The sequence below is a fragment of the Squalius cephalus genome, assembly GCF_949319135.1.
Source record: "Squalius cephalus genome assembly, chromosome: 14".
NCBI classification, from domain to species: domain Eukaryota; kingdom Metazoa; phylum Chordata; class Actinopteri; order Cypriniformes; family Leuciscidae; genus Squalius; species Squalius cephalus.
This window is the reverse complement of record NC_137135.1, coordinates 13,886,056-13,911,647: the sequence shown is the minus strand read 5'-3', so window position 1 is coordinate 13,911,647 and position 25,592 is coordinate 13,886,056. Positions and strand designations below refer to the sequence as shown.

Sequence of the window (25,592 nt, the reverse complement as noted above, 5' to 3'; positions counted from 1 at the left end):
GTTATGAAGACAGAAAGAGAGGAAAAAGGCGTGTCCAACACCCAGATGGACAGGTAAGACGAGTGTGTCAGGACAAAACATTTTGTATTTTTGTCACTCCCTCTGACCAGCCGCTGAATGACGGAGACACTGTGTCTTAAAACCTTGAGACATTTTTATGTCTTAATATGAAGTCACTGCTACAGCAAGTGGAGCGATTTCATTTAATTGGTCACCTCTTTTCTTTTAAGCAGCCAACATACTGCAGTTCTCTAACGCAAAATCACTGGTTTTATTATAACACTAATTGTAATAATGGTATTTAGCTGGATTGCTGTAGATTTATATTACTATAAAGTAAAATACAATAAATTATATGATGCAAGAACTATGGTAAAGTAAATCAAAACTAGGCTATAAGAAATTAATGATGTAGAATAATGTTGATTTAAATACTTCAATGACAGATTAACAAGCGGGTCAAACTAAATTTTGCTGAGGGCAAAAAAGAAAATATGCCTCAAACTAAAATACGTTATGTTAACTTCCACTAAAACACACACTATAGATCATTCTCAAAATTCAATAGTCAATGTTCACTATGCAGTATGTGCCTTAAAATATAATAGACCTAAGGTCTTCAGTTTTTCTTGTGCACTATGAACTGTGGTTTTTGGAGAAAGAGAGAGTGATCCTCTTTTCATGCTTTACCATGTGATGTTGCTGTTAACAAGATGACAATTATCAAACAGCTGTTTATTTCTATTCTTATTTAAACTAATTATAAAGTATTATGATTAATTTTATTTTATTGTCATTTAACTTTAAGCGGATCTTGCAGAACCTGTTTTTGATGTTTAAGCAAGCAGTTTCCTTACGCAATTTTATGCTCAAGTTGGAGGAGCCTTCTTTTGGGCGCTTTGTTATGACGCAAACAACTGTATCTGATACCTCCCTCTGATTGGCTAGTGCAGAAAATACGCGCCACATGTCGGATTCGAAGTAAACAAATTCTTGAATTATCAGCTTCTAACAAGTTTACCGTTGTCTGAATTATGTACTTTATGTTATGCGATAACAGATAACAGCTCTTAAACTTATCTTTACTTTCAATTTCTTGCGTTTTAAGAGCCACTGGCGTCATGTGGCCGGTTCCGTGATCCGACAAATACACCAGCTTGAGCCGGAGGAAAATTAATGTAAATAATTTATGTTGTTTAAAAATAATATTGTTGACAAGCAAAATATAATGGATTGTGTTGCAACCGGAGGAAACGTAAAAGGTAATAACTGAAGCCGTTCACACAGGACGAGACGTGTTTTTCAAAATTATATTATAATTAACGTTAAACCTAATACATAGACGCTTCCTGTGTGAACTTCCCCTGCTCTAAAATAAAAAATAAAACTATAAAATGGCTTTATGAACAGAAGTTTAGTCATGCACACTTTTTTTGTAGTTTTAGCAAAAGCCATACACTCGCTGTCAAGAATCGGAGAGGAGCTGTATTTGGAGCCTGTGGAGGATGGGGTATGTGTTTCTTTCCAGTGTTTATGATTGTGTGCTTATGTTAGACTAATGTGAGCTGTTGAAATATTGTGACTTGTGTGTGTTCTGTGTTTTTAGTTGGCCCTTCGGTCGGTCAACTCTTCCCGGTCAGCCTTTGCCTGCTTCCTGCTGTCTCCTCTCTTCTTCCAGAAATATCAGGCTCCTTCAGACCAGAGCTTTCGCTGCAAAATAGCCATCAAGGTAACATTTCCTGTTCTGTTCATAACATCTCTGCAGCTCCTCTACATTTTGGGAACTAAATACTTGTCAATGCATCACGTATACACTATAATGTGTCTATCTATTAACCCATTTAATCCCAAATTTTTCCCAGACATTAGTATCCCTTTGAAACAATCAATCATAATTTTTTGCAATTTTCATGGAAAAGTGTGTGAAAAAGTGTGTTATATGATCGGTCACAATTGTGACCGGTGGGATACTGTGTTGTATCAACCATTGTATTGATTTAATATAGGTCTATTTGACCTGTGCAGTGTGTTTGTGTGTGTTTTTGTGTGTGTGTGTGTGTGTATGTTTTTTTTGTGTGTGTGTTTTTGTGTGTCTGTGTGTGTGTGGGTGGGTGTGTGTGTGGAGATCAGACATCAGAGGAGACGTGACCATGTGTGAGTGTGTGTGTTTGTGTATGTGTGTTTGTGTCTGTGTGTGTTTCTGTGTGTGTGTGTGTGTGTGTGTGTGTGTGTGTGTGTGTGTGTGTGTGTGTGTGTGTGTCTGTGTGTGTGTGGAGATCAGACATCAGAGAAGACGTGACCGTGACCGTGTGTGTGTGTGTGTGTGTGTGGAGATCAGACATCAGAGGAGACGTGACCGTGTGTGTGTGTTTGAGTTTCTGTCTGTGTGTGTGTGTGTGTGTGTGGAGATCAGACATCAGAAGAGGCGTGACCGTGTGTGTGTGTGTGTGTGTGTGTAAAATTAGGTAGAAAGTAAGGTAGAACAGTTAGTCTATGTGTATTAGTATGTAGATACAATGGGTTATCCCACCGGTCACTATTGTTGCCGTTGACATGTTTGTGAGTTCTATGACCACATTAAACAAAGTTGAGTAATTGCAAATATCAATACTAGACACCTTAAACATGATATGTACCAAAAATCTATGTCCTATCTTTATGTTAACATACTTTACCACCCTTTTCTTTGGGAGCTTTCTTGCTGCCATCCTCTTCTCTTGGCGCAAACAGGAAGTAAACAGCTCTGGTCATGTGACAATTTACAGTAAATATGCGACACTGCACATATTTCATTGAGACCCTTTATTATTTCAATATCTGCTGGAAATGCATTGATAGATCATTCAGTAACATTTTTATAGCCTTAGAAATGAAACATTTTTTTACTGTCACTATTGTGACCGGTGGGATTTTAAAGTCAACATGAAACAGATTGCTATAGTGTTTTGTTATGTATATCCTAGTGAAACAAGTAAAATGTAGGGCGGAGCTTGATTTTGCCCATGGGGAATTGATTGGATGGTTGTGGTTTGCTATTGGTCGATCTGATGTAGTGCTGCACGATTAATCGTATCGCAATCGCAATCGCGATGTCAAGCCTACGCGATTATATGACGCAAAATGCTGCGATTTTATAATAAATAAACAAATTAGCGCTGTTAACGCACTTATAGCAAATGCTTTTAAACCATTCATGCGCGATAAGACATAAAAGAACGAGCTGCCTGTGAATGTCCTCCTGACACACACACACACACACACACACACACAGATAGACGCGCGCCAGTATCAAATTCTCTTTCGCGGTAGAACGAACAACACACATGTATGCCAAAATGAACGCGCTGCCTGTGAACGTCCTGACAGTGACAGACAGAAAGACTCGCGCTAATATCGTGCGTGCGCACAAAACAGCATGACAGAATACAGTTCTTTTTCGAGCTTGAACGAACAATAACACACACAATTATGCCAAAATGTCTTTTTGTCGAGTGTCTTAATAACATAAGAGTAGTCTTATGATGAACATGAAGAGTTGTGATGACTCGTGAAAGAATGAGGCGCGTGTGAGATCCGCGTCTCTGACAGCGGCTGGTCTTAAAGGGACAGTACACAGTAGCCACTAATTACATCTGTCCTAAAGTTCATCTTTTTTTCTTTTTTTTTTCTTTTTTTTATTATTATTATTTTTCTTTACCCCTGACATGTATGGTTATATGTACTTTTGTATGTAAATTATGTTTTGTTCTTGTTAAAATGCAATAAAAAAAAAATCTGTCACTAAAGGGAACAGAGAAAAACACTCACTGCTCTTAACTAAAGAACTTTTTTCTTTAGGCTGATTATCACTAATCTGTGTGTGCATTTATTTTCCTTGAGAACCAAGCAAGTTGACTCATGAAACCATTTTTTTATTATATCGCAAATCGCAATATTGACCTCAATTATCGCAATATGACATTTTTCCCAAATCGTGCAGCCCTAATCTGATGTGAGTGACAGTTTGTCCCGCCCTCGCAGCAGTAAACATGACATCAGAGATGTTTCTTCAAGAGTTATTTTAAAGGGTCACCCTCATGTCGTTGCAAACCCATAAGACTTTCGTTCATCTTCGAAATACAAATGAAGATCTTTTTAATGAAATCCGAGAGCTTTCTGTCCCTCCATTGACAGTTGCGCAACTACCATTTTTCAGAGACTTCATAAAGAGAATGTAAAACTAATCCATATGAATTGAGCGGTTTATTACAAATTTTCTGCAGAGACTCGATCACTTTATATGATGAACGGATTGAATTTAGTCTTTTATTCACATATAAACATTCATCAACTCACACATCAGTTGTGGTAAACGGAAGCTCAAGCATGTTCGCTTGATGTGCGAGAACCAATGAGGTTCATTCTCGTGTTACGCAGCACGTTTGAGCTTCAGAATGTAAAATCTTCTTGTCTTTTTCTTGTGTTCTTCAGAGTGTTCAGGCTGTGTTCAAGTCCCTGTCGTCTCTGGATCGCTCCGTAGAAAAGTGCCGTATTCAGTTGAACAGTGAAAAGAGTCGGTTGACCATAACTCTGCACTGTAAACACGGTAAAAACGCTCCCCTAAAAACAACATTGTTACATGCTTTTAGTTAGTTGGATTAAATGTAAACTATATCATCACAAAGCTCTCTATATAAAGTTGAATATATAAATGATGTATATCCAACTTATCAACATACATACAGTAGACTCACGTAAAGCAATATATTCTATATAGCAAATCTCAACAGCTTGATGGCTTGTATCATTACAAAATGTAAACTATTATCACCAATCTCTAATCTGCTATTAAAATACTATACACATTAACATCATGATTTTCTGTAAAGCCACATTGAACGAATGTGTATTGTGCAAACCGCTACACAAATACATTTTACTTGACTTGATTAACCTTTATTATGGTGTTGTACACAAATACATTTTATTTCATAATAAACTTGTTACAAATCTTGCATAGAAACGGCATGTTCTACAGTACGATCAACTAAACTGTGTGTTTGTTACAGGGCTCTTGAAAACACATAATTTGTCCTTTCAGGACTGTGAGAGTTTGCAGGCCGTGTTTGATAAAGAAAGCTGTGCAAACGTGCTACAAGCTCAACCCAGGTTTACATTAATCTTAATACCTCGATATTAATATCAACCCATTTGCAGTTCCTTTCAGAGTGTGTTTAATGATGCTCTGTTGTTTACTGTAGGCTGATGGTGGACACGGTTCTGCATTTCCCTCCATCTCAGGAGGAGGTGACTCTGTCAGTGAGCAGCGACCGAGTGTGGCTCAGGAACCACGTCGAGGACGACGCAGGTATCAGTGGTTTCAGACTTCATTCTGCTGCCATGCAGAAAACAAATCAAGTCAAGTCAACGTTTTTTCCTCTCTCAGACCCGTCACGGGCGATGATGACCGAACTGTGTTTGAGCTCGGAGGAGTTTGATCATTTTGCCATCAGCACTCAGACCAGCATCACCTTCTGCCTCAAAGAGCTCAGGGTGAGTGTGAACTCACACACATATTCAAACACAAAGAAAGAAAACACATCTAGCACAGTGTGACATATTTCTGTTAACATAATAATCACTGCAATAATGATCCAATCATTGACTCTTAAATCCAAACAGTGACTTTTTTTTGGGCTGTGCATTGAATATTATAGTATGCTTTCTCTGTTGTTGTTATACTGATGGTTTTAAGAAAGTTTGTACGGTAACCTTGAGTGTCGTAAAAGGCGCTTATATATAAAATGTATTATTATTAGGGCTGTCAAACAATTAATCGCGATTAATCGCATCCAACATAAAAGTTTGTTTTTACATAATATATGTGTGTGTACGGTGTATAATTATTTTCTATATATAAATACACACACATGCATGTATATATTTAAGAAATATTTGCATGTATATACTGTGTATATATATATATTATATATCATTTATATTATATATAAATATTTTATATATAAATAACACATTTTTCTTAACCCTTGTGCATTGTTAGAATTTACATCCTTTCGTTATGTTTGTGGCTGAAAACAGCCACTACTTTAAACTGCTGTAAAAATGTATCAGATAAATATTTTTTTCAATTTTTTTTGCATTAATCTATTAATCAACCTCAGTCCTGCTCAAAAATATTAAATGTTTAAAAAAAATTCAGGATTTTAACTCTTTAATTGCCAAATTCGTAAATGATGTCACTGATTTGGGGGGAAAAAAAACACAAAATTACTCATTTTCAATATAAAATGTGATTGTGGACTGGATTTTTTTTTACCTTTTATCACAGTCTTGGACATGTCAAAGATTAGAAACAACATTGGTTTTGATGCATTGTTAGTTTTTGTGCAGCATCAGATTTTAACTTTTTCTCCCTCATTTACTGTTCGTGGCTGTTTTTGCCCCATTGACTTCCATTATAACCACATTTTTTGATTGCAAAGCCATGACACCATATAATCATGCATTTTTGATTGTTGGTGGTTTTCCCTGTTGGGAAGAGGTAAAATTTGTAATTTTTACTGTTGATAACCGGGTGGCACCATTAACCCTTTAGATAGGCCTGTGCCAAAAAAAGCTTAGTTTCTGGCTTTTACATGGAGTTATATGGAGTATAACAGCATAATAAAGTGTGTGATTGTGTGTGTGTGTGTGTGTGTGTGTGTGTGTGTGTGTGTGTGTGAACTCACCTTGATGCGTCTGAGAAAATCAAAATATGCACCTCAGCTCTCAGAACTGCATGGAGTAAACAAAAACAAAGTAAGTGTGTTTATGCATCTGCTCCCTTTTGATGGTGAGAAATGCAGACTAAACAAAAACAAAGCAAGTGGATTTAAACGCGTGCATGCAAGCCTGCTGGTCATTTGATGGTGAGAAGAGCAGCAAGCAACATGAGAAAGGGCTTGACTTGTAGTGAAGTTTTAGAGATGATTATGCAGCCTGACCCCTCCAGCGAGCTGCAGGATGTATCGTCTTCTCCCTCTGACACCACAGACTCAGGAGAGTCAGATCCTGATTTGGATGTGGCACCCTCATCATCCACTCTAGCTTCCACTGAAGGCGAGGAGGATTCGGAGGATCCTGGATCTGGGTAGATTGGGAGAAACGGCGAAGTGTTGTTTTCCACTAACGCGGAGACAACTCTCTTTCTTCAGCCTGCCAGTGGCGTGACTCCAGGGCCGACGCGCTATGCCATCACAAGGCATAGTCATACATGTTTGTATGACTGTACAAACATGTATGTGTTGACGCAAGTCATGCTGACAATGAGGTCAATCATCTCCTCCGTAAAAAACAGATTGAACACGGAATCCATGTTCTGGACCCTTGCGAAGGCATAGCGCGTCGGCCCTGGAGTCACGCCTCTGGCAGGCTGAAGAAAGGGAGTTGTCTCCGCGTTGGTGGAAAACCACACTTCGCCGTTTCTCCCAATCCACCCAGATCCAGGATCCTCCGAATCCTCCTCGCCTTCAGTGGAAGCTAGAGAGGATGATGAGGGTGCCACATCCAAATCAGGATCTGACTCTCCTGAGTCTGTGGTGTCAGAGGGAGAAGACGAAACATCCTGCAGCTCGCTGGAGGGGTCAGGCTGCATAATCATCTCTAAAACTTCACTACAAGTCAAGCCCTTTCTCATGTTGCTTGCTGCTCTTCTCACCATCAAATGACCAGCAGGCTTGCATGCACGCGTTTAAATCCACTTGCTTTGTTTTTGTTTAGTCTGCATTTCTCACCATCAAAAGGCAGCAGGTGCATAAATACACTTACTTTGTTTTTGTTTACTCCATGCAGTTCTGAGAGCTGAGGTGCATATTTTGATTTTCTCAGACGCATCAAGGTGAGTTCACACACACACACACACACACACACACACACACACACACACACACACACACTTTATTATGCTGTTATACTCCATATAACTCCATGTAAAAGCCAGAAACTAAGCTTTTTTTGGCACAGGCCTATCTAAAGGGTTAATGGTGCCACCCGGTTATCAACAGTAAAAATGACCAATTTTACCTCTTCCCAACAGGGAAAACCACCAACAATCAAAAATGCATGATTATATGGTGTCATGGCTTTGCAATCAAAAAATGTGGTTATAATGGAAGTCAATGGGGCAAAAACAGCCACGAACAGTAAATGAGGGAGAAAAAGTTAAAATCTGATGCTGCACAAAAACTAACAATGCATCAAAACCAATGTTGTTTCTAATCTTTGACATGTCCAAGACTGTGATAAAAGGTAAAAAAAAATCCAGTCCACAATCACATTTTATATTGAAAATGAGTCATTTTGTGTGTGTTTTTTTCCCAAATCAGTGACATCATTTACAAATTTGGCAATTAAAGAGTTAAAATCCTGAATTTTTTTTAAACATTTAGTATTTTTGAGCAGGACTGAGGTTGATTAATAGATTTATGCAAAAAAATTTGAAAAAAATATTTATCTGATAAATTTTTACAGCAGTTTAAAGTAGTGGCTGTTTTCAGCCACAAACATAACGAAAGGGTAGTAAATTTGCCCACAGTGTACTGTTGAGTTTTTGAAAAATTTCAAAGCATTTTCCCAAAATATGTGTCAAAATAAGATTTGTCACCAAAAATCATTCCATTTGCTGAAACACAGAAAAAGTTATGGCCAAATTTAGACTCAAAAATACCCCATAGTGGATGAAAACATCCCCAACAGCACATAAGGGTTAAATATATATACATGTGTGTGTATTTATATATAGAAAATAATTATACTCCATACACACACATATATTATGTAAACACAAACTTTTATTTTGGATGCGATTAATCGCGATTAATCGTTTGACAGCCCTAATTATTATTTCTTATTATAATCATTTATAATTTTTTTGAAGGTTGAAATGTGAGATTCATAATTTTATAAAACTTTTGTTAAATTGTCATCATCATTTTTATGGTTTCGCGTTTTACCTTAAAACTGCCCTTGCCCTACATCCTCCTACATTTGACTTACATTTTTTGAATTAGTTTGCCCTGATTAATCATGCACAAGAAAAGGTACATTTGTAATAGTAAAAACTTCATTGGTGTCAAATTTAACGTTTGATTTTGTCTTTTTTGTTTCTCCTTAATGTATTTAACCTTGATGTTTGCCATTGAATGCTATAGCTTTACTTTTTTCCCCTCTGGTTTTCCATCAGGGTTTGCTTGTATTTGCTGAGTCATCTGGTCTTCCAATCTCTATGTATTTTGATGAGCCAGGCAGGTTAGTTTATATTTGCTCACGAACTAGCCCAAATTCACGTTTTATCCACTTAATTTTCAAAATGATCAAAAATTATATGTACACTACCATTGAAAAGTTTCAAATATTATTACAATGTAAAATAACTGTTTTAGTTTTTTAATATAATATTTTAATATTTGTAATTATATGTAGTGTATTACTGTGATCAAAGCTGAATTTTCAGCATCATTACTCCAGTCTTCAGTGTCACATGATCCTTCAGAAATCATTCTAATATGATGATTTGATGATCAAGAAACATTATTATCAATGTTGTGCTGTCATCAACATTGTTGTGGAATCAGTGATATTTAATGAAAAGAAAGTTCAAAAGAACAGCATTTATTTGAAATAGAAATCTTTTGTAACATTTATAAATGTTTAATTTCATGTGTCCTTGCTGAATAAAATAATTAATTTCTTTTAAAAATATTACTGAGCTCAAACTTTTGAACAGTAGTGTGTATGTTTAAAAATGGTATCACAGTGTATTCTCACCTGTGTGTGTGTATGTGATTGTGTTTAAGTCCAGTAATCCTGAGTGTAACAGACAGTGTTCTGGAGGCTAATTTTGTCCTCGCTACACTGTCAGAGGACTCGCATCCAAAGAACCACGGCAAATCCAACACAAAACAGTACGTCAGATCATGAAATATGGAATATAATCAATCCTATAAACGTTAGATTCATTTCTATTTGGTACTTTTATCGTTTTCCCCCTCAGCCCTGATACCGAGCAACCAACAGACGACTTCATGAATGACGACATGGACTCATTTCTCATCGCCATGGAGACCAGCGAACTTCCTGGACCGTCACATGTACCCACATCCCCCCCGCACCCTGTCCCCACCAATAACAGAATGCACCCAGCCAGCGAAGAGGAGCAGGAGGAAGCACTTGCAGAAGGACCTCCCAACAAAAAGGTACTATAATCTTTTAAATGAAACATTTGTTTAAAAACATAAAACCTAATGCCCATATCTCACTGATTATTTATCCCTGCCTTCTTCTCTTTCAGTTTTGTTCACTTTTCTTCGGTTCAGTTCTGCCCACGCCGTCTCAGCTGACCAATCAGACGATACAGAGCCAGGAAGTGCTCGCAAGTGACAGCGAAGACGAAAATCAGGCAGAAACATCATAACCGCCCCGTCGATTGAACTCAGAAGTGAACGGTGTGGAAAGAGACTCCCACATGCAGCCTCACAAAGACTGCTAAAGACATTTACACACACACTTCTCCTCCTGATTTTATTTTTCTATCAAAATAATAATGGGTTTAAACCAAGAGATGAAGCAGTGAATATAACAAGCCACGTCAAATCATTGCACAGCTCACATTAAAACATCTCACTCCCACTGTGAAATGTGAATATTTGATTGATCAAGTCTCTGATTATTTAGAAATAATTGTCAGAAAAAGGGTCCGAGTTTCTCCTGGAGCGAGATTGAGTCTGAGAGTCGCTGTTCCCTGTGGACACGACGTCGTCAACGCACTTCCTGCTGAGCACCTGGAAACTCTTCCCTCGTGTCTGAGGCTTTTTCCTCTCTTTTCCTTTGTCTTTTTCCATCTCTTTCTCTCGTTTCTTTCTGTCTTTCTCTTCCCTTTCTTTTCGCTCTTTCTCCCTCTTCCGCCGCCTCCTCTCTTTCGCCGTCAGTTTCTCCTCTTTCTCGCTAAAGTCCTGGATGAGGATTTTGGGGATGGGGGTTTTACTGGTCTCCCCACGGAGGCGACGGAACAAACCCAGACGTTTTGGATTGTCTGACTTTGTCGGTGAGCTAGGCTGAGCTTGTGTGTCTTGTGTAAGTGTGTGTGTCATATTTTCTGAAGGCATGTGTTCCTGCTGCTGTGGCTCTCTGAAGGTGTCCTCAGAGAGGATTGTGGGATAGGAAACCCGCGAGCTGGAAGTCCTTCGGACACGGAGCTGAGCTGGCGGGACGTTTGGGTTTGGGGATTTTGAAGATTGAATTAAAGACGGAGACTCTGAACCTTGGCTGTTTCCTGGTATTGCACATTCACTGTCATGAGGATTGCCAGATCCAACAGCACAATCCTCTGTATTACACTCAGGGTTACAAGATCCAGCAGTCACATGATCTCTGTTGGTCTCTGGGTTGTCAGATTCAGTTGCGACATCATGTACATCACTGCATTCTGGGTTGCCAGGTCCAACATCCGAGTCTATTATATTACTCTCTGGGTTGCCAGATGTAGTTTTATCATGTACATCACTGCATTCTGGGTTGCCAGATGTAGTTTTATCATGCACATCACTGCATTCTGGGTTGCCAGACCCAACATCCGAGTCTATTATATTACTCTTTGGGTTGCCAGATGTAGTTTTATCATGCACATCACTGCATTCTGGTTTGCCAGATCCAACAGCCGAATCCACTGTGTTGCTCTCTGGGTTGCCAGATTCAACAGCAATTTCCACCTCACTGCTTTCTGTTTTTTCAGATTCAGTGATAACATCTGTCACGTTGCTTTCAGGATTGCCAATAGCAGAATCCACTATATTGCTCTCAGGGTTGCCAGATTCACTTGCAACAGGCACTTTTCTGCTCTCTGGATTGCCAGATTCAACAGCAATTTCCACAGCATTGCTTTCTTTGCCACGTTCAGTGGTACAATCTATGGTGTTGCTTTCAGGGTTGTCAGATTCTGGAGAAACATGCATTTCATTGCTTCTTTCTGAGAGGATAGTATCATCCTTTGCATTGTGTGTGAGGTTGCTCGATTCTTCAGTTATATTGACTTCACAACATATTGTATTTTCAGATTCTGGTGATTTAATTTCTTCACTATTTTCGAGATTGATTTCACTGATTTCTTTGTGACTAGATGTGGGAACAGCGGCAGCATCCTTGTCACTGTTTTCAGAGTGTCTTGATGCTACTGTTGCATCTGGTTCAAGGGTGTTGGTGCCATCAGCAGGATCTGTTTCAATCTGCTCTGGGTTGCCAGATCTTACCGTATCCTTCACAGTGGAATCCATTGGACAGTGCACTAACTCTTCGGATGTAACGGTAGCATCCATGTCATTGTGCTCCGGCTCGCTTGATTGGGATTGCTGTACGGGATCTGCTGATCTCTCCGGATACTCAGTTTCACTCTCTTCTTCAGTTTGTAAGAAGGATGCTTCAGATGTTTGCAATGGGTGATTGTCTCTCTCTTCTAAGCTTATATCTTGTCTTTCTTCCTCCAATCTCTTGTCATCTTTCTCCTCACACATCTTTGAAGGCTCTGTTATCTCTTTGGTTTCCTTTGTCTCCTCAGGGAGAACATTAAACTCTTCTTGCTGAAAACCTTCCTCCCCATCTACATCACCAGGCTCTTCATCTTCCTCTGTCACTGTGTGCATGTACAAATCCTCTTCTTTCTGCCTTTCTGAATGTTCATGTTCTTCATGTTGATCGCTAGATGTTTCTTCCTGGACAACATGTATCTGTATCTGTACCTCTTTCTCTGGGATACTTTCCTCATTTTGCAAGTTGTCTTCCGGTTTTATGACAATTGGCAACCTATCTTCTGTTTCTTCTTGTCGTTCACTGTGTTCTGTTTGTATTTCTACTTCCTGGATGTTGCTATCTGGCTGTGTTTCCTCTTCCTGTTTACTTAAAACAGTCTGTATATCTTCTTCCTGTGGTGTTTCAACAGGTGAACTTTCTTCTGGCTCTAAAGTCTTCTCTTCCACAGTCAGTTCTTCTTGACATGTCTGATTGTTTGTATTTTGTTCGGTTTGATTTGTTGGTGCTTCTCTGCTCTTTTCATCTTGACCTCTGTCTTTTTCTATATTCTGCTCATCCTGCTGTCCTTGCGTTTCTGTACTCGGTTCATCTTGGTTTGTGTTCTGTTCATGATGGTGTGTCTCCTCAACCTCAGCTTGTGTTGTTGCTGAATTATCTTTCTGTTGGTTTAAAGATGCCTCTGTGTGCTCTTTCTCAAAAACATCAGAGTCGATACTCGAGGACACCACCACTGAGATGTTTGGATGTGTGTTGTGGTCTTTGTGTTTGTGTGTACAGAGCTCATCTGCAAGCCTGTCCCGTTTGTCCCTTTGCTCCCCAACGATACCACACACACTCCTCCTCCTCCTCATCTCCTCTTCGTCGCTCTCCTCCATCAGACTACTTGAGAACTTTCTTCCTCCTCCATCCCACTCCTCTGTGTCAGTCTTACTGCTCCTCTTCCTCCATTTCTTGCGCAGAACCGAAGGAGAAAGAGAAGAATGTGAGCGCATTAGAGGAATAATCAGGCTCCCCTTCTGTCGCTCCTTCTTTTCGTGTTCCTTTTGTTTATCCTGCACTCTTTCCCATGCCATCCGGTATCCGTAACAGCGCCCTCGTGGGTCAAAGGTCGAGTTCGGTCTGTCTTTCTTCCATTTCTCCAGCTCTTTCTCGGTTTGTTTTTGCAGGTCCGACAGGGACAGGGACACTGAACATACCTAAGGGGTGTAACAGTATTTTTGAGTAAAGAAATCTAACAGGACTTAAGGCCTGTTCACATTAACAGAAATGATTGGAATGAAAATTTTTGCATGCGATTTTTTTTCTTTTTTTTTCTTTTCAGTCTAAATGTGCAATCACATTAGCTAAATTTCATGGACAAAAAAAGATCCATTGTTTATTGTAAATAGTGTAACCTTGTATGAAGCTCACACATCACTGTCAAACCAATCAGCTTTCTGTTTTTCAATGCGACAATCTGCTTGGGGAAAACACAAATTTCCCAGACGCGTGGATTCCTATTGAAATGACTGGATTTTGCCCGTGAAAAATTGTTAAATAACGCTAAATGTGGACGCACCTTAATGATTGAAAAACAGCAGATGTCCGGAATGAAAATTCTGTTTCACTCTCTGACAGTAGGTGCCAGTTGTAGAAAAACATAAATACTCCGGTTACCCCGGTTCGCCTCGTTGGTTGTAGAACAAATGAGTGGTGTATAAGCGAAGCTATCAGGCTAATCGGATGTCTATATGCTATCCTAATGTATAAGCTAATTAAAACAAACATTGATGGTCATTATAACATTCACTGCTCGGCCAAAAAGAAAAAAAGTCACTGTTTGGATTTAAATAGGAAAATGCTTAAAGGAGAACTCCGGTCAATTTTAACATTGAGCTCATTTTTTTGTACATTTGGAGTGCTGTCAATACAGAGAACAATGACAAAAAACGGTGTTGCCTACACCGAGTTATTCTATTTTTAAAATTTGCACCCTGTTGACTTCAATAGGGCAAGTAGTAAGCCTGCTTTTTAGCCTCTTAACATCCTTTAAGTGTCATTACAAGTGCACAGAAAATGTGAGTGATTCCTTCCGAGTGAACACGGGTGGATCTGACTGCAGTAGATGTTAGAGATATTAATAAAAACGAAGTTAATTCAGCCAGCGCTCATACCTTTGTTTACATCCTGTTTTCGGTGGAAGGCCATAGTAATCGATTGTCGAGTTCACGCGCGTGATCATTGGTAACTAAACCTATGCGCGTGAACTCGACAATCGATTACTATGGCCCTCGCTGGACTCTTGCATTGTCAATACAAGATCTGGACCAAAAATTGATGCACCTCTTGATGGAAATAACATCACAACATTTATTTCCATCACAAGGTGCATCCATTTTTTTTTGGTCAAGATCTTGTATTGACAAGGCATGAGTCAAGAATAACTTAGGGTTAGAAGAGCTGTTGCCAAACATAGAAAATGTTAGAAACATAATAATCACAGCAATAATGATCCAATATTTACTCTTAAGCATTTGCCAATTTAACTTTTTTTTTTTGGCCGGGCAGTGTAGCCCTAATGACATATAATGTGATTATGTAGGAATTGAAATCAGGCGACTGTATCCATTAAACATTCTCAATGGGATCAGTTGGGGTCTTAATGGAGACCTGGTTTTGAGAAAGGACCAAATTTCTGACGATACAGTTTCTGTATGCTGTTTACTGTAACATACCAAGATAGTCCTTTCATGGGCGCCAACAAGTCATGGTTTTATGTAACGGAGGCGGCTCTGGGCATATGGTCAAAAGCACAAATCTTATTGCTTGTTCAGGTTTCTGAGAGATGAGAACACCTCTCCGTAAAAACATCCGTTGCATTGACAGCATGCGAATGTTCATTTTAGTCTAAATATAACCATCATTCATCAAATGAAAATGTTTATCGCACCGGATTTTCGCACGGAACAGTCATTTTGGTGTGAACAGGCCTTTATGTCTTTGAATATGATTAGTATAATCATGTTATTTTTATGTCTTTGAATAATGATTAGTTGAAATACAATATCAGTGATATTACCTCATGGATAAAGGCATCAGTCTGCTCATTTTGGACACGCTCTTTAACACCTCGCAGTCGCTCCAGGGTTTCCATCTGTCCATCACACTCTTTTCGCTGTCGCCCCTCTCCCAGACATCGCCGCACCAGCACTACAGCAACCTGAAACAAAACACGCACGCCTGCCACACACACACCAGCTGTGGTCACCACATGGACTCATGCCAACAGGTCAACAAAAAAGAGGTGCACTAAGTATTTTACAGCAAAATATAGGGTGACTGAATTAAATTGACAAATTATGAACTCCAGAAGTGTTAGTATAAAACCTTGTAACAGAGCTGAAGGAGAGAAACAGGATGGAGACCTCAAGGCTAAACATAAATACATTCAGCACTGAAACTAAATGAACTCTGAAACTAAAATGCTCTAATCTACAGAAGCTTGTTTCCGCCACTGAATAAAAATACAAGAGGCAATTGCGACCTTTTATCTCATAATCCAGACTTTTTTTCTCAGAATTGCAAGATATAAACTCGCAATTGCAAGGGAAAAAAGTCATTTGTGAGATAAAAAGTCACAATTATCTTTTAAATTGTTTTTTTCTGTGGCAGAAACAAGCTTCCATATTAATCTGCTAATATGAGAGCCAAAAATAAATGCTTCTGACCTCTGTCATGGTCTTAAACTGCTTAAAATGGTGGCGGTAGGAATGCAAGTCCCACACGTCCGTTAGATGAGACAATATGTTTTTTTTAATATCATTGGATATTTAACATATGTTAATCAAGCAGGTCTGAGTTGTACTTGCATAATTAGAAAAGAGTGCAACCATTGGTTTCTGGAAGTAAAAACATTTGTTTTCTCAATAGGGAAATTGTTTTTGAACGATAACTTATAAACCTTTAAAAACAGACCTTCAGTAAGGTCTGAGGTTGTTAATCGATGATAAATGCTCTACATTATTTTAACTTTTTTTTTTTAAATGCTCGTATTTAACAGCAGAATTATTGGTTAAAAACTACATTACCCATGATTCTACAGAAAAACTCAAGATAATTGCAACAAGCAAATTGTGCCAAAAGTCTCTGACAGTCCCACGAAGCACTGCGAATGACGAAATTGATTCAGTGTCAATACGCTACTCCCTAACTACAGTCGTTAACATTTGAAATGGATCAAAAAAGGTCATCAAAGTTGTCCTAAGACAAGAACGGGTATTGTTCAAAATTCATGTATAACTTTGATGAAAGGTTGTGATCCACTTCAAATGTTGACTACTGTTCTTAAATATGTGTTTATATGTGCACATTTTGCAATAAAAAAAAGAAAATTATAGCGTTTCTATATATAATAAATATCCTTAAATTAAGTTTTATATTTCTCCATGGTTTTTAATTCGATTGTGATTTGCAATGCTTCATGGGATTGTGGTTATTTCCCTCACTAAAGCCATTGAGTAAACAGTTTGGAACATTTTTCAGTTTCACCTTTTTCTTCAAATATAAGTTTGTAATGTTGTGATTGACCTCCTTGCTGGTTGGTTTGGCCCATAGATTACAACTCTTTAACAAAGACTTGAATGAAAAAAGAAAAAAAAAACTTTCTGAACCATTGAAAAAGTGGGCGGGCACTGTCTCCCTTCGTAGCTGACCAGGGGCTTTGCCAAGATGGCCGACAAGCCAACTGACTTGCCTTAAAATGATTTTGATACTACGTACATAATCACAGTAAAGCTCCAATTGTATGACACTTTTTGTTGCAGAATAATAAGGGTGGGTGACAAATACTTTTGTAAAAAGGGAATTATTTGTAAGCAAAATTGGCATCTAAGCATCGAGTAATTCATCATCTAAGTGTCAGTATAATTTCTAAAGCCAGGTTCACACTGTACAATTGTGGCCACTATTTGGCCGTCGGAGACCAATTTTGAGAATCTTAAATGGTTTCTATGATCCTGGGCCTAAATCTGAAGTCTCTGATCGCTAGTTTGACATGTTCGCAGACAGCTGATTAATGACCATTGCAATCCAATTTTTACCTCCGACGAAATTCCGGCAGTGTCAGAAGTTTTGAGGCTCAGTCCTGCACTTTGACTTCAACAACAACCATCAAATCAAAAACCAATAGGACCACGCAGAACCTGATGACGTTCTTGTGTGCGTGTCCGTTTTTAACGCATCTTGACTCAAGTACAGTTTGACATTGAAGACAACTGAGATCCTACAGCGTGACATGGCTTACAGCGGGGATCATGTTCGTACAGTCTGACAATCAACAGTCGCGAAGGACTATTATAAATCGCACAGTGTACACCCGACTTAAGACCACAGTCAAACTAACAATTACTTAGTGCACCTTTAAATCTTGCAAATATATAGTTGAAAACAAACCATAACAGAAAAAGAGATCCCAGACTCTGAGCAAAGTGTTGAAAGGCAGGTGACGGCTGTACAGACACATCAGCCAATCAGTGGCAAACATGAGAGGCTCCACCCCCTGATTCTGCAGGTGTTTGTGTGCAGCTGGACACAGCTTTTTTAACACACTTGAGAGAACAGCAGCGTCGAATAAAACACCTTCCTAAAGAGAAAGGATAATGAAAGTGTATCTATCAATTTTCATGCACATTTAACCGTTATTTTCATGGTTACTGTAAAGATGCCGTACCAGCAGAGGGCTGTAGTATCCAGGGAGGTAGAGCTCACTAATCTGCACCAGACACCAGAACGCCTCCTTAAACAGAAAGACAATCAGTTACGCAATGTCATGCTAGCATTCAATGCTAACTATTTCTGCAGTAGCATATGCATATAATTTCTGGAATAATAGCTGGATGATGGATCCCAATCACAAAATGAGGTCATGTGGTAATAAATGGTAGTACACTACTGTTTGAAATGTGTATCAATGCATATTTGTATATAAATGCAATAAAAAATGACAGGTAGTGTAGTATTCATTTGCAAAATTATCCATAATCAACTCTTAATTTGATCTATATATTATGGAAGCTTGTTTCCGCCACAGAATAAAACATTTTAAAAGATAATTGCGACTTTTTCTCGCAACTGCGACTTTATTTCACGCAATTCTGACTTTATAATACGCAATTGGGAGATATAAAGTCAGAATTGCATGATATAAAGTCAGAATTGCGTGTTATAATGTCAGAATTGTAAGATATAAACTATTCTGAGGTAAAAAAAAAAAAAGTCGGTCTTTTTTTCCCTTTGTGATATAAATTGTGATATAAAACTCGCAATTATGTGTTATAAAGTCAGAATTGCGTGATATAAACTCGCAATTATGTGTTATAAAGTCAGAATTGCGTGATATAGTCGCAATTGCGTGTTATAAAGTCAGAATTGCGAAATATAAATTCAGAATTGCGAAATATAAATTCAGAATTGCGTGATATAGTCGCAATTGCGAGAAAAAAAGTCAGAATTCTGACTTTATGACGCAATTGCGACTATTTCATGCAATTCTGACTTTATATCTCGCAATTCTGAGAAATAAAGTCAGAATTAAATTTGGAGATGTAAACTCGCAATTGTGAGATAAAAAGTTGCAATTATCTTTTAAAATGTTTTATTCTGTGGCGGAAACAAGCTTCCATAATATATGCTACCATTTAAATTATTATAAAAAATATGAATCAGCAGAACTGTTTTCAACATTGATAATACTAATAAATGTTTCTTGAGCATCAAATAATCATATTAGAATGATTTCTGAAGGATCATGTGACACTGAAGACTGGAGTAATGATGCTGAAAATCCAGCTTTGATCACAGGAATAAATTACATACATTCAAACAGTTCTTTTAGATTGCAATAATAATTTACAATATCACTGTTTTTTACTGTATTTTTTGATCAAATAAATGCAGCCTTGCTGAGCATAAGATGCTTCTTTCAAAGACATTAAAATCTTACTGACCCCAAACTTTTTTACGGTAGTGTACATAATGAATGTGCCGCCTTTTGCGTATTATTTGGTTGTTTATTCTGTAGTAGCTCTGTGTCATGTACTGTATAGTCATGACAGGAGTGGTACCTCAGCAGGCATGTTCATCAGAAGGACCGCGGCCACCGGACCCTGTGCCTGACAGTAGCCCTCCTCGGGACGGTACTGAGTGTACGCTTTCAGGACCTCCAGCAAGTCCTTCTGACTACTCATACAGAGACCAGACGGAAGCAGACACAGAATGAGAAACGTAGTGATTTATAATGCTACAGAGCACACTGCATTCAGCACGGGAAGGGAAAGGACAGTACCCATGGCCGTCTTTGGACTGGAACATCTCGTGGAAGGGAAATTGTCTGTCTGTGTCTCTTTTGATGATATCGGTCCATCCATGATGATCTGGAGCTTCGACTAGATTCTAACACAGAACAAACAGGGCTTATACACTGACTGGCCAAAAAAAAAAATTTAATTTAAATTGGCAAATGCTTAAGAGTAAATAGTGGATCAATATTGCAGTGATTATTATGTTTATAACATTTTCTATGTTTGGCTCTTCTAACCCTAAGTTATTCTTGACTCTTGGACCAAAAATGGATGCACCTCTTGATGGAAATAAATGTTGTGATGTTATGCCGCGTTCCAGGCAACCTGTAACCCGTGTTTTTCCAACCTTATACCCGTGAAAGTGCACTGGAACGGCAGTCAAACCCGTGACTTCCCACCCGTGAACTCGTACTAGATCGATGTACTCCCAGTTACGAGTTGGAAAAACACGGGTTACAGGTTGCCTGGAACGCGGCATTATTTCCAGCATCAATTTTTGGTCCAGATCTTGTATTGACAATGCAAGAGTCCAGCGCTCTGTAAAGTCTCCTCCAGCACATCCCAAAGACTTTCGCTGAATTTAAGGACTCAGAGGAGACAATTCATGTGTGCAAATGATTCTTCATGATCCTCCAAACCATGTTAGAAACATAATAATCACAGCAATAATGATCCAATCACAGACTCTTAAGCATTTGCCTATTTAAAATCAAACAGCATTTTTTTTTTTTTTTTTTTGTTGGCCAGGCAGTGTATACGAATATAAAAACATGATACAAATACAACCAATCACTTACTTTGTAGAGTTCATGGTTTTTGTCTTTTCTATCCTTAGCACCACAGAGTAGAGGCCAGCCCTTTGCCCTGACAGATGCTGGGATGCCCTTCTGACATTGACCTTTGACCTGAGACAAAGGAAGAGAGCTGAGCGATGTGGCTGGCCATTGTAAAACTTATGCTAACAATTAAATGCTGTTTTGACTGCAAATGAATCCAAAATTTTAACATATTCAGAAAAAAGGGGGAAAAAAATCTGATAAAGCATTTCTTTAATAGTTAACTTACCCAAATGCGTTAAAGGGATAGTTCACTCAAAAATGAAAATTGTGTCATTACCTGTTCACCCTCAAGTTTTTCCAAACCTGTATGAGTTTCTTTTTATGTTGAACACGAAAGATGATATTTTAAAGAATGTTGGTAACCAGAGAGTTGATGGCACCCACTGACTTCCATAGTAGGGGAAAAAAGTCAATGGGTGCCGTAAACTGTTTGATTACCAACATTCTTTAAAATATCCTCTTTTGTGTTCATCAGAAGAAAGAAACTCATACTGGTTAAGAACAACATGAGGGTGAGTAATGACAATTTTGGGTGATCCATTTAAATAAGATGATCCCAAATCTTACATATAGAGGAATTTGGCACTCATTTGCAGCCTGCAGTATTTGACATTCAACATCCTGTATCATATGTGGGCCCACTGACAATGACATATGAGGTTTCACACATTAATCAACTGAAAAAATCAATGCTCAAAGAATCATTACGATCAGAAATAGCTGAATAAATTTATTTTCAAAACTAGTTCGATGCATTGTTTTTTCACCATGTCTAATTCAAACAGTAAACTCTTTTTCCAATGGACCAGTGAAGGCTTGTGAAACAGCTGGGCTATTTACACAGTAACTCATTACTGATTTATCAATTTATAAGTTCCACAAATAGCCTTCTACAATCTACAGCTGTTAAACTTACAAATGTTACACTGCCCCTTGTGAAAAAGAAGTGCTCTGAATTGTATTGAATGTGCACTTGTAGTGTTTCAAATCTTAAATATATATGTTTAAAAACTGTCCTTGAAGGCAATCTAATAGTAATGAAATAAAATGCACTTAAGTGTATTTAAAGAGTACATGACTGTTTCTTAACACACTTAAGTACACTGTAATAATGTCAGATTTGAAAGTATTACTTTAAAGTACATTTTAAATCATTGTTTTATTAATATTTTGGCATGCTTTAAAAGTACACTTATTTTGATGTGTTGACTAACATACTAAAGCACATGTAAAGTACTTGATTATAATCATAACTGTAGTGTCTTATTCAATATTACACTTACAGTTAAAATATTGTACATTTATTCAAATGCAACGTCATTATTACAAATGTGTAATGACAAATTGTCATACAAATTCATGACATGCAGAGAAACAGAAAGATTAAAGTATATATTAGTTTACCATAAATTATATATAAATATGTACTAAATACATAAGTGAGTCAAAAACACATTCAGCGATGCATTTATACATTTCCACAATAATACATTTTAATTTAATATTCAAATATATATATATTGTACTAAACATAAGTATAATACATATACTACATACTACACATAATAGTACACTGTAAAAAAAAAAGTTGGTTTCAACTTAAAAAAGTGTGTTCATGCTGCCATAAAATTTTAAGTTTAGTCAACTCAAATATTCAAGTTGTCACTTAGTACAACTTTTTTAAGTTGAAACAACTTTTTTTTTTTTTACAAAGTATATTATTGATAATTATTACATGGCTTGGTTGAATTCCAATGTAGAATGCGGTGTGTTATTTCTTGATAACAGACCACTGCGAAGTATAACAGACCGTTGCCATGAAAAACAGAGCGTTGCTAGGACGCGGAACGGACTATTTTCTTTAGCGGAAGCAATACAATCGTTTTTAAATCAATAAACTCCTTTTTAAATCAATATTTTTTGTGTCAAATTATTTATTTATTTTGTAGGTAGCCATGTAATAAGCGGGATAATGTATAGCGAGGCGGTTGTTATAGCGAATAACAACCCCTTCAGGCTGATTAAAGACCCCGACGCGAAGCCTGTCGTGGTTGTTATTCGCTATAACAACCGCCTCGCTATACATTATCCCTTACGTATTAAAAATATGCTAAAGTGTACTTCTTTTTCACAAGGGATTGCCACATGACTACTCATTATATCATTGCACGATTATAAAGTTGATTGATTTAAAAAAAATTGAAGAAAAGTGGTGTGCCACCACCACAACGTTTGATTTCGCTTGACAATTTTCCATGCTTTTCCATGTGAATTGTAAAAGTCTAATATATGCTAAATACGAATTCCTCACATTTCTATGAGGTTTTCTATAGTGTAGATATAGAAAGAATATTCAATAAATATCAGAATGATGGGTGGGCGCCTAACGTAATATTTTAAATGTGCCAGATGTATATATGATCATTCTTGTTAAAATATGCAAACACAAGTCAACAACAGCCAGATAGACACACCTTGTTGCTCTTTTTCTCCATGACTTGCTCCCATTGAGTCATGAGGCTGAGCCATTTGGACTCTCGATGTCTCACTAACTCTGGACATGGACCGTCACTGTCAACGACACACACACACACACAGTCAGCAATACTACACCACTATACTGCAGCATATTCAGTCTTAACTACAGTGCAATGAGACTGGGACTGTGCAGTCAGTGTGAATAACATTTTCCAATGAAGCAAAGAATCACACACCTCTACCCTGCTTCCTAACTCACTCTCACTAAAGACGTCTCCATACCAGTGCAAAGCATAAGTGTCATAAGAGGCAAACACACAGAAAACAGGAAACCACACTCTGACAGGCCAGATATCTCTATAGCAACATGACAGGATGTTGAGAAGGAGAAAACTAGAGTAAGAGGTGCAAAAGGTAACGGCTGCTTATAAGATTGTGAGTTATGACTGAATTATCAATACAACACAGGATAAAAAATGCCTTGACCACAGATCAGACATTGTATAACACACACCGTGCTCAACTAGGGCTTTTTGGGAGTGATAAACACTTAAATCAACCTCGACCCAAGCTCTAAGCTGTGATAGACGTGAGTGAACGGACATCAACACGGACCTGTCAGTTTCTCCATTTCCTAGAATGAAGCCAAAGCGGTTAGTCTCCAAGACCGTGACCTCCGGCCCATGAGTCCCCTCCTCATCCTCGCTGTGGTCCGTTTTAACAGACATCTATGTGTGTGTGTGTGTGAGAGAGAGAGAGAGAGATACATCCAGAAACATGATGTCACATTTGATAACGAATGGATTTCTATGTCAATTTCATTTCAGGTTAGCAAACAAGCGCCATTTCAGCTGCACGACACAACATACATGGCAAAGTTCTGGTAGAAGAAAGAACTTGTAGTATGAATTGATCTGAAATTAAAACCTGTTTGCTATTGCACAATAGGCAGGGAGTTTTCACAAATACAATAGAACAATAGAAAAACACAGTTGTGCAAAAAAGGTCAATAAAGCAAACGTTACCTTCACGCTTCTGCCACACTGAAAGGTGCAGTTGTCCTCTGATGGGAGGGAAGACAACTGAGACTAAGACTTCCGCTGTAAAGTCAGCTAGTGTGCGGTTGTGCATGCGTGCATGTGTGTGTGTGTGTGTGTGTGGTTTTGTGCGTGTGTGTGTTTGAATCACTTATGGCTGGAGGAAACGGATTGTACGTTGCAGGTTGGGTCTTTCTTTATTATGAAAATCCAATAGGCCAGTGATTTCTTGAACCATCATGAGGAAGTGAGAGTGCAGTTTCACTAGTGCACTGCGACGTGATGATGCCATACTTCATGTACAACTATTCTAACCTCATATTTATTGAGAGTCTACATTGAATACTTTTACTCTACAGCACTAGAAGGCAGATAAAGGGGGATACTTTCTGATAATCTGTCACTGTTTTAAAAAAGAGATATATTCCAAATGACTCATGCCACTTTAAAAATAAATAGATCAAAAAAAGAAGAAATGTTTCATACAAAACTTAAAATTCTTCCTCAAACCCCTTATAGATAACAATTTCACAACTCAGCAGGTGTTATGGCGAACTGGGCCAAGGTGCAGTCACAACACATTAGTGATATTTTGGAGAATTTTCATGGGCGAAAGGTTCATTGTTTATTGTCAATAGTGTAGGGATGTATGAAGCGCAGCTCACGCAGAAGTCACTTTCAAATCATGTGACCAACTTGTTGCGAAATCTGCACCCTCATGCAAAATTCCAAATTGTGGGATTCCTATTGAAATCAATGGATTTCACCAGTGAAAATTTGTTGCAAAAACAGTAAAGGTGACCGTACCTTTACTGTCAAAGTTAGGCAGCTAGTTATGTAAAAAAAATAACTTTAAATTGTAAATGAAATGTACAAAAAATAATGATCTGCACAGTATATGGTGAACAGGTATTTTGTGATTTAGCACAGTTAGAAAGCTATTGGTCGATCTGATATGAGTGACAGGTTGTCCCACCCTCACGCCAGTAAACATATCATCAGAGAGGAAAAGAGATGTCACTGCAAGAGGGAGGGATTAAGAGGGCACACATAGGCCTAAATAAAAAAAAAATTATGTGTAGGGATAAATAATTTATAATAAACTGTAATATTCCATAAAAAACAAGTAGCCTATCGTCCATTTTGATTTCATGGTGACTTTAAGTTTAATTTAATTGTTATAATTTGTTTTTATATATGTCTGTAGGTTATTTCTTGTTAATATTTTTCTTTTCAATGTATGCTGCTTGGATTAATTGCAGCTGCGTTTAACAATGATAATGCCTGTTTGTTATTTGATGAGGTTTAAAAAAAAAAAAAAAAGAAGAAGCTGTATTGACCAA

At 37.9% G+C, this 25,592-nt stretch overlaps 2 protein-coding genes across 3 annotated transcripts; one reads left to right on the top strand and one right to left on the bottom strand.

Moving 5' to 3' along the window:
• Positions 1-907: 907 nt before the first annotated feature.
• Positions 908-12,886, top strand: rad9a (RAD9 checkpoint clamp component A). 2 transcript variants are annotated; one of them, XM_079893100.1, is made up of 12 exons: positions 908-981; positions 1,109-1,262; positions 1,440-1,510; positions 1,607-1,729; positions 4,471-4,585; positions 5,049-5,148; positions 5,241-5,347; positions 5,426-5,532; positions 9,221-9,285; positions 9,834-9,941; positions 10,031-10,232; positions 10,328-11,292. In XM_079893100.1, exons 2-12 carry the CDS (start codon positions 1,190-1,192, stop codon positions 10,448-10,450), a joined length of 1,194 nt encoding a protein of 397 aa, XP_079749226.1. In that variant the 5' UTR covers positions 908-981; positions 1,109-1,189; the 3' UTR covers positions 10,451-11,292. The 2 variants fall into 2 exon arrangements, with proteins under 2 accessions (XP_079749226.1, XP_079749225.1); XM_079893099.1 differs by having other exon boundaries at positions 934-1,262; positions 10,328-12,886.
• tbc1d10c (TBC1 domain family, member 10C) lies at positions 10,707-24,333 on the bottom strand (the record flags this gene model as incomplete). The annotated part of the gene is made up of 10 exons (XM_079893082.1): positions 24,238-24,333; positions 23,828-23,940; positions 23,209-23,305; positions 20,693-20,800; positions 19,880-19,986; positions 19,659-19,773; positions 18,266-18,331; positions 17,989-18,178; positions 15,617-15,777; positions 10,707-13,754 (listed from the first exon to the last, which is right to left on the bottom strand). Exons 2-10 carry the CDS (start codon positions 23,938-23,940, stop codon positions 10,707-10,709), a joined length of 4,005 nt encoding a protein of 1,334 aa, XP_079749208.1. The 5' UTR covers positions 24,238-24,333.
• Positions 24,334-25,592: the final 1,259 nt, after the last annotated feature.

Coding starts and splice junctions, on each gene's coding strand:
- rad9a (XM_079893099.1), top strand. CDS start 1,190: ATGTTGTTTAAAAATAATATTGTTGACAAGCAAAATATAATGGATTGT. Junction 1,511..1,606: donor TGGAGCCTGTGGAGGATGGG/GTATGTGTTTCT, acceptor CTGTGTTTTTAG/TTGGCCCTTCGGTCGGTCAA. Junction 9,286..9,833: donor TATTTTGATGAGCCAGGCAG/GTTAGTTTATAT, acceptor ATTGTGTTTAAG/TCCAGTAATCCTGAGTGTAA.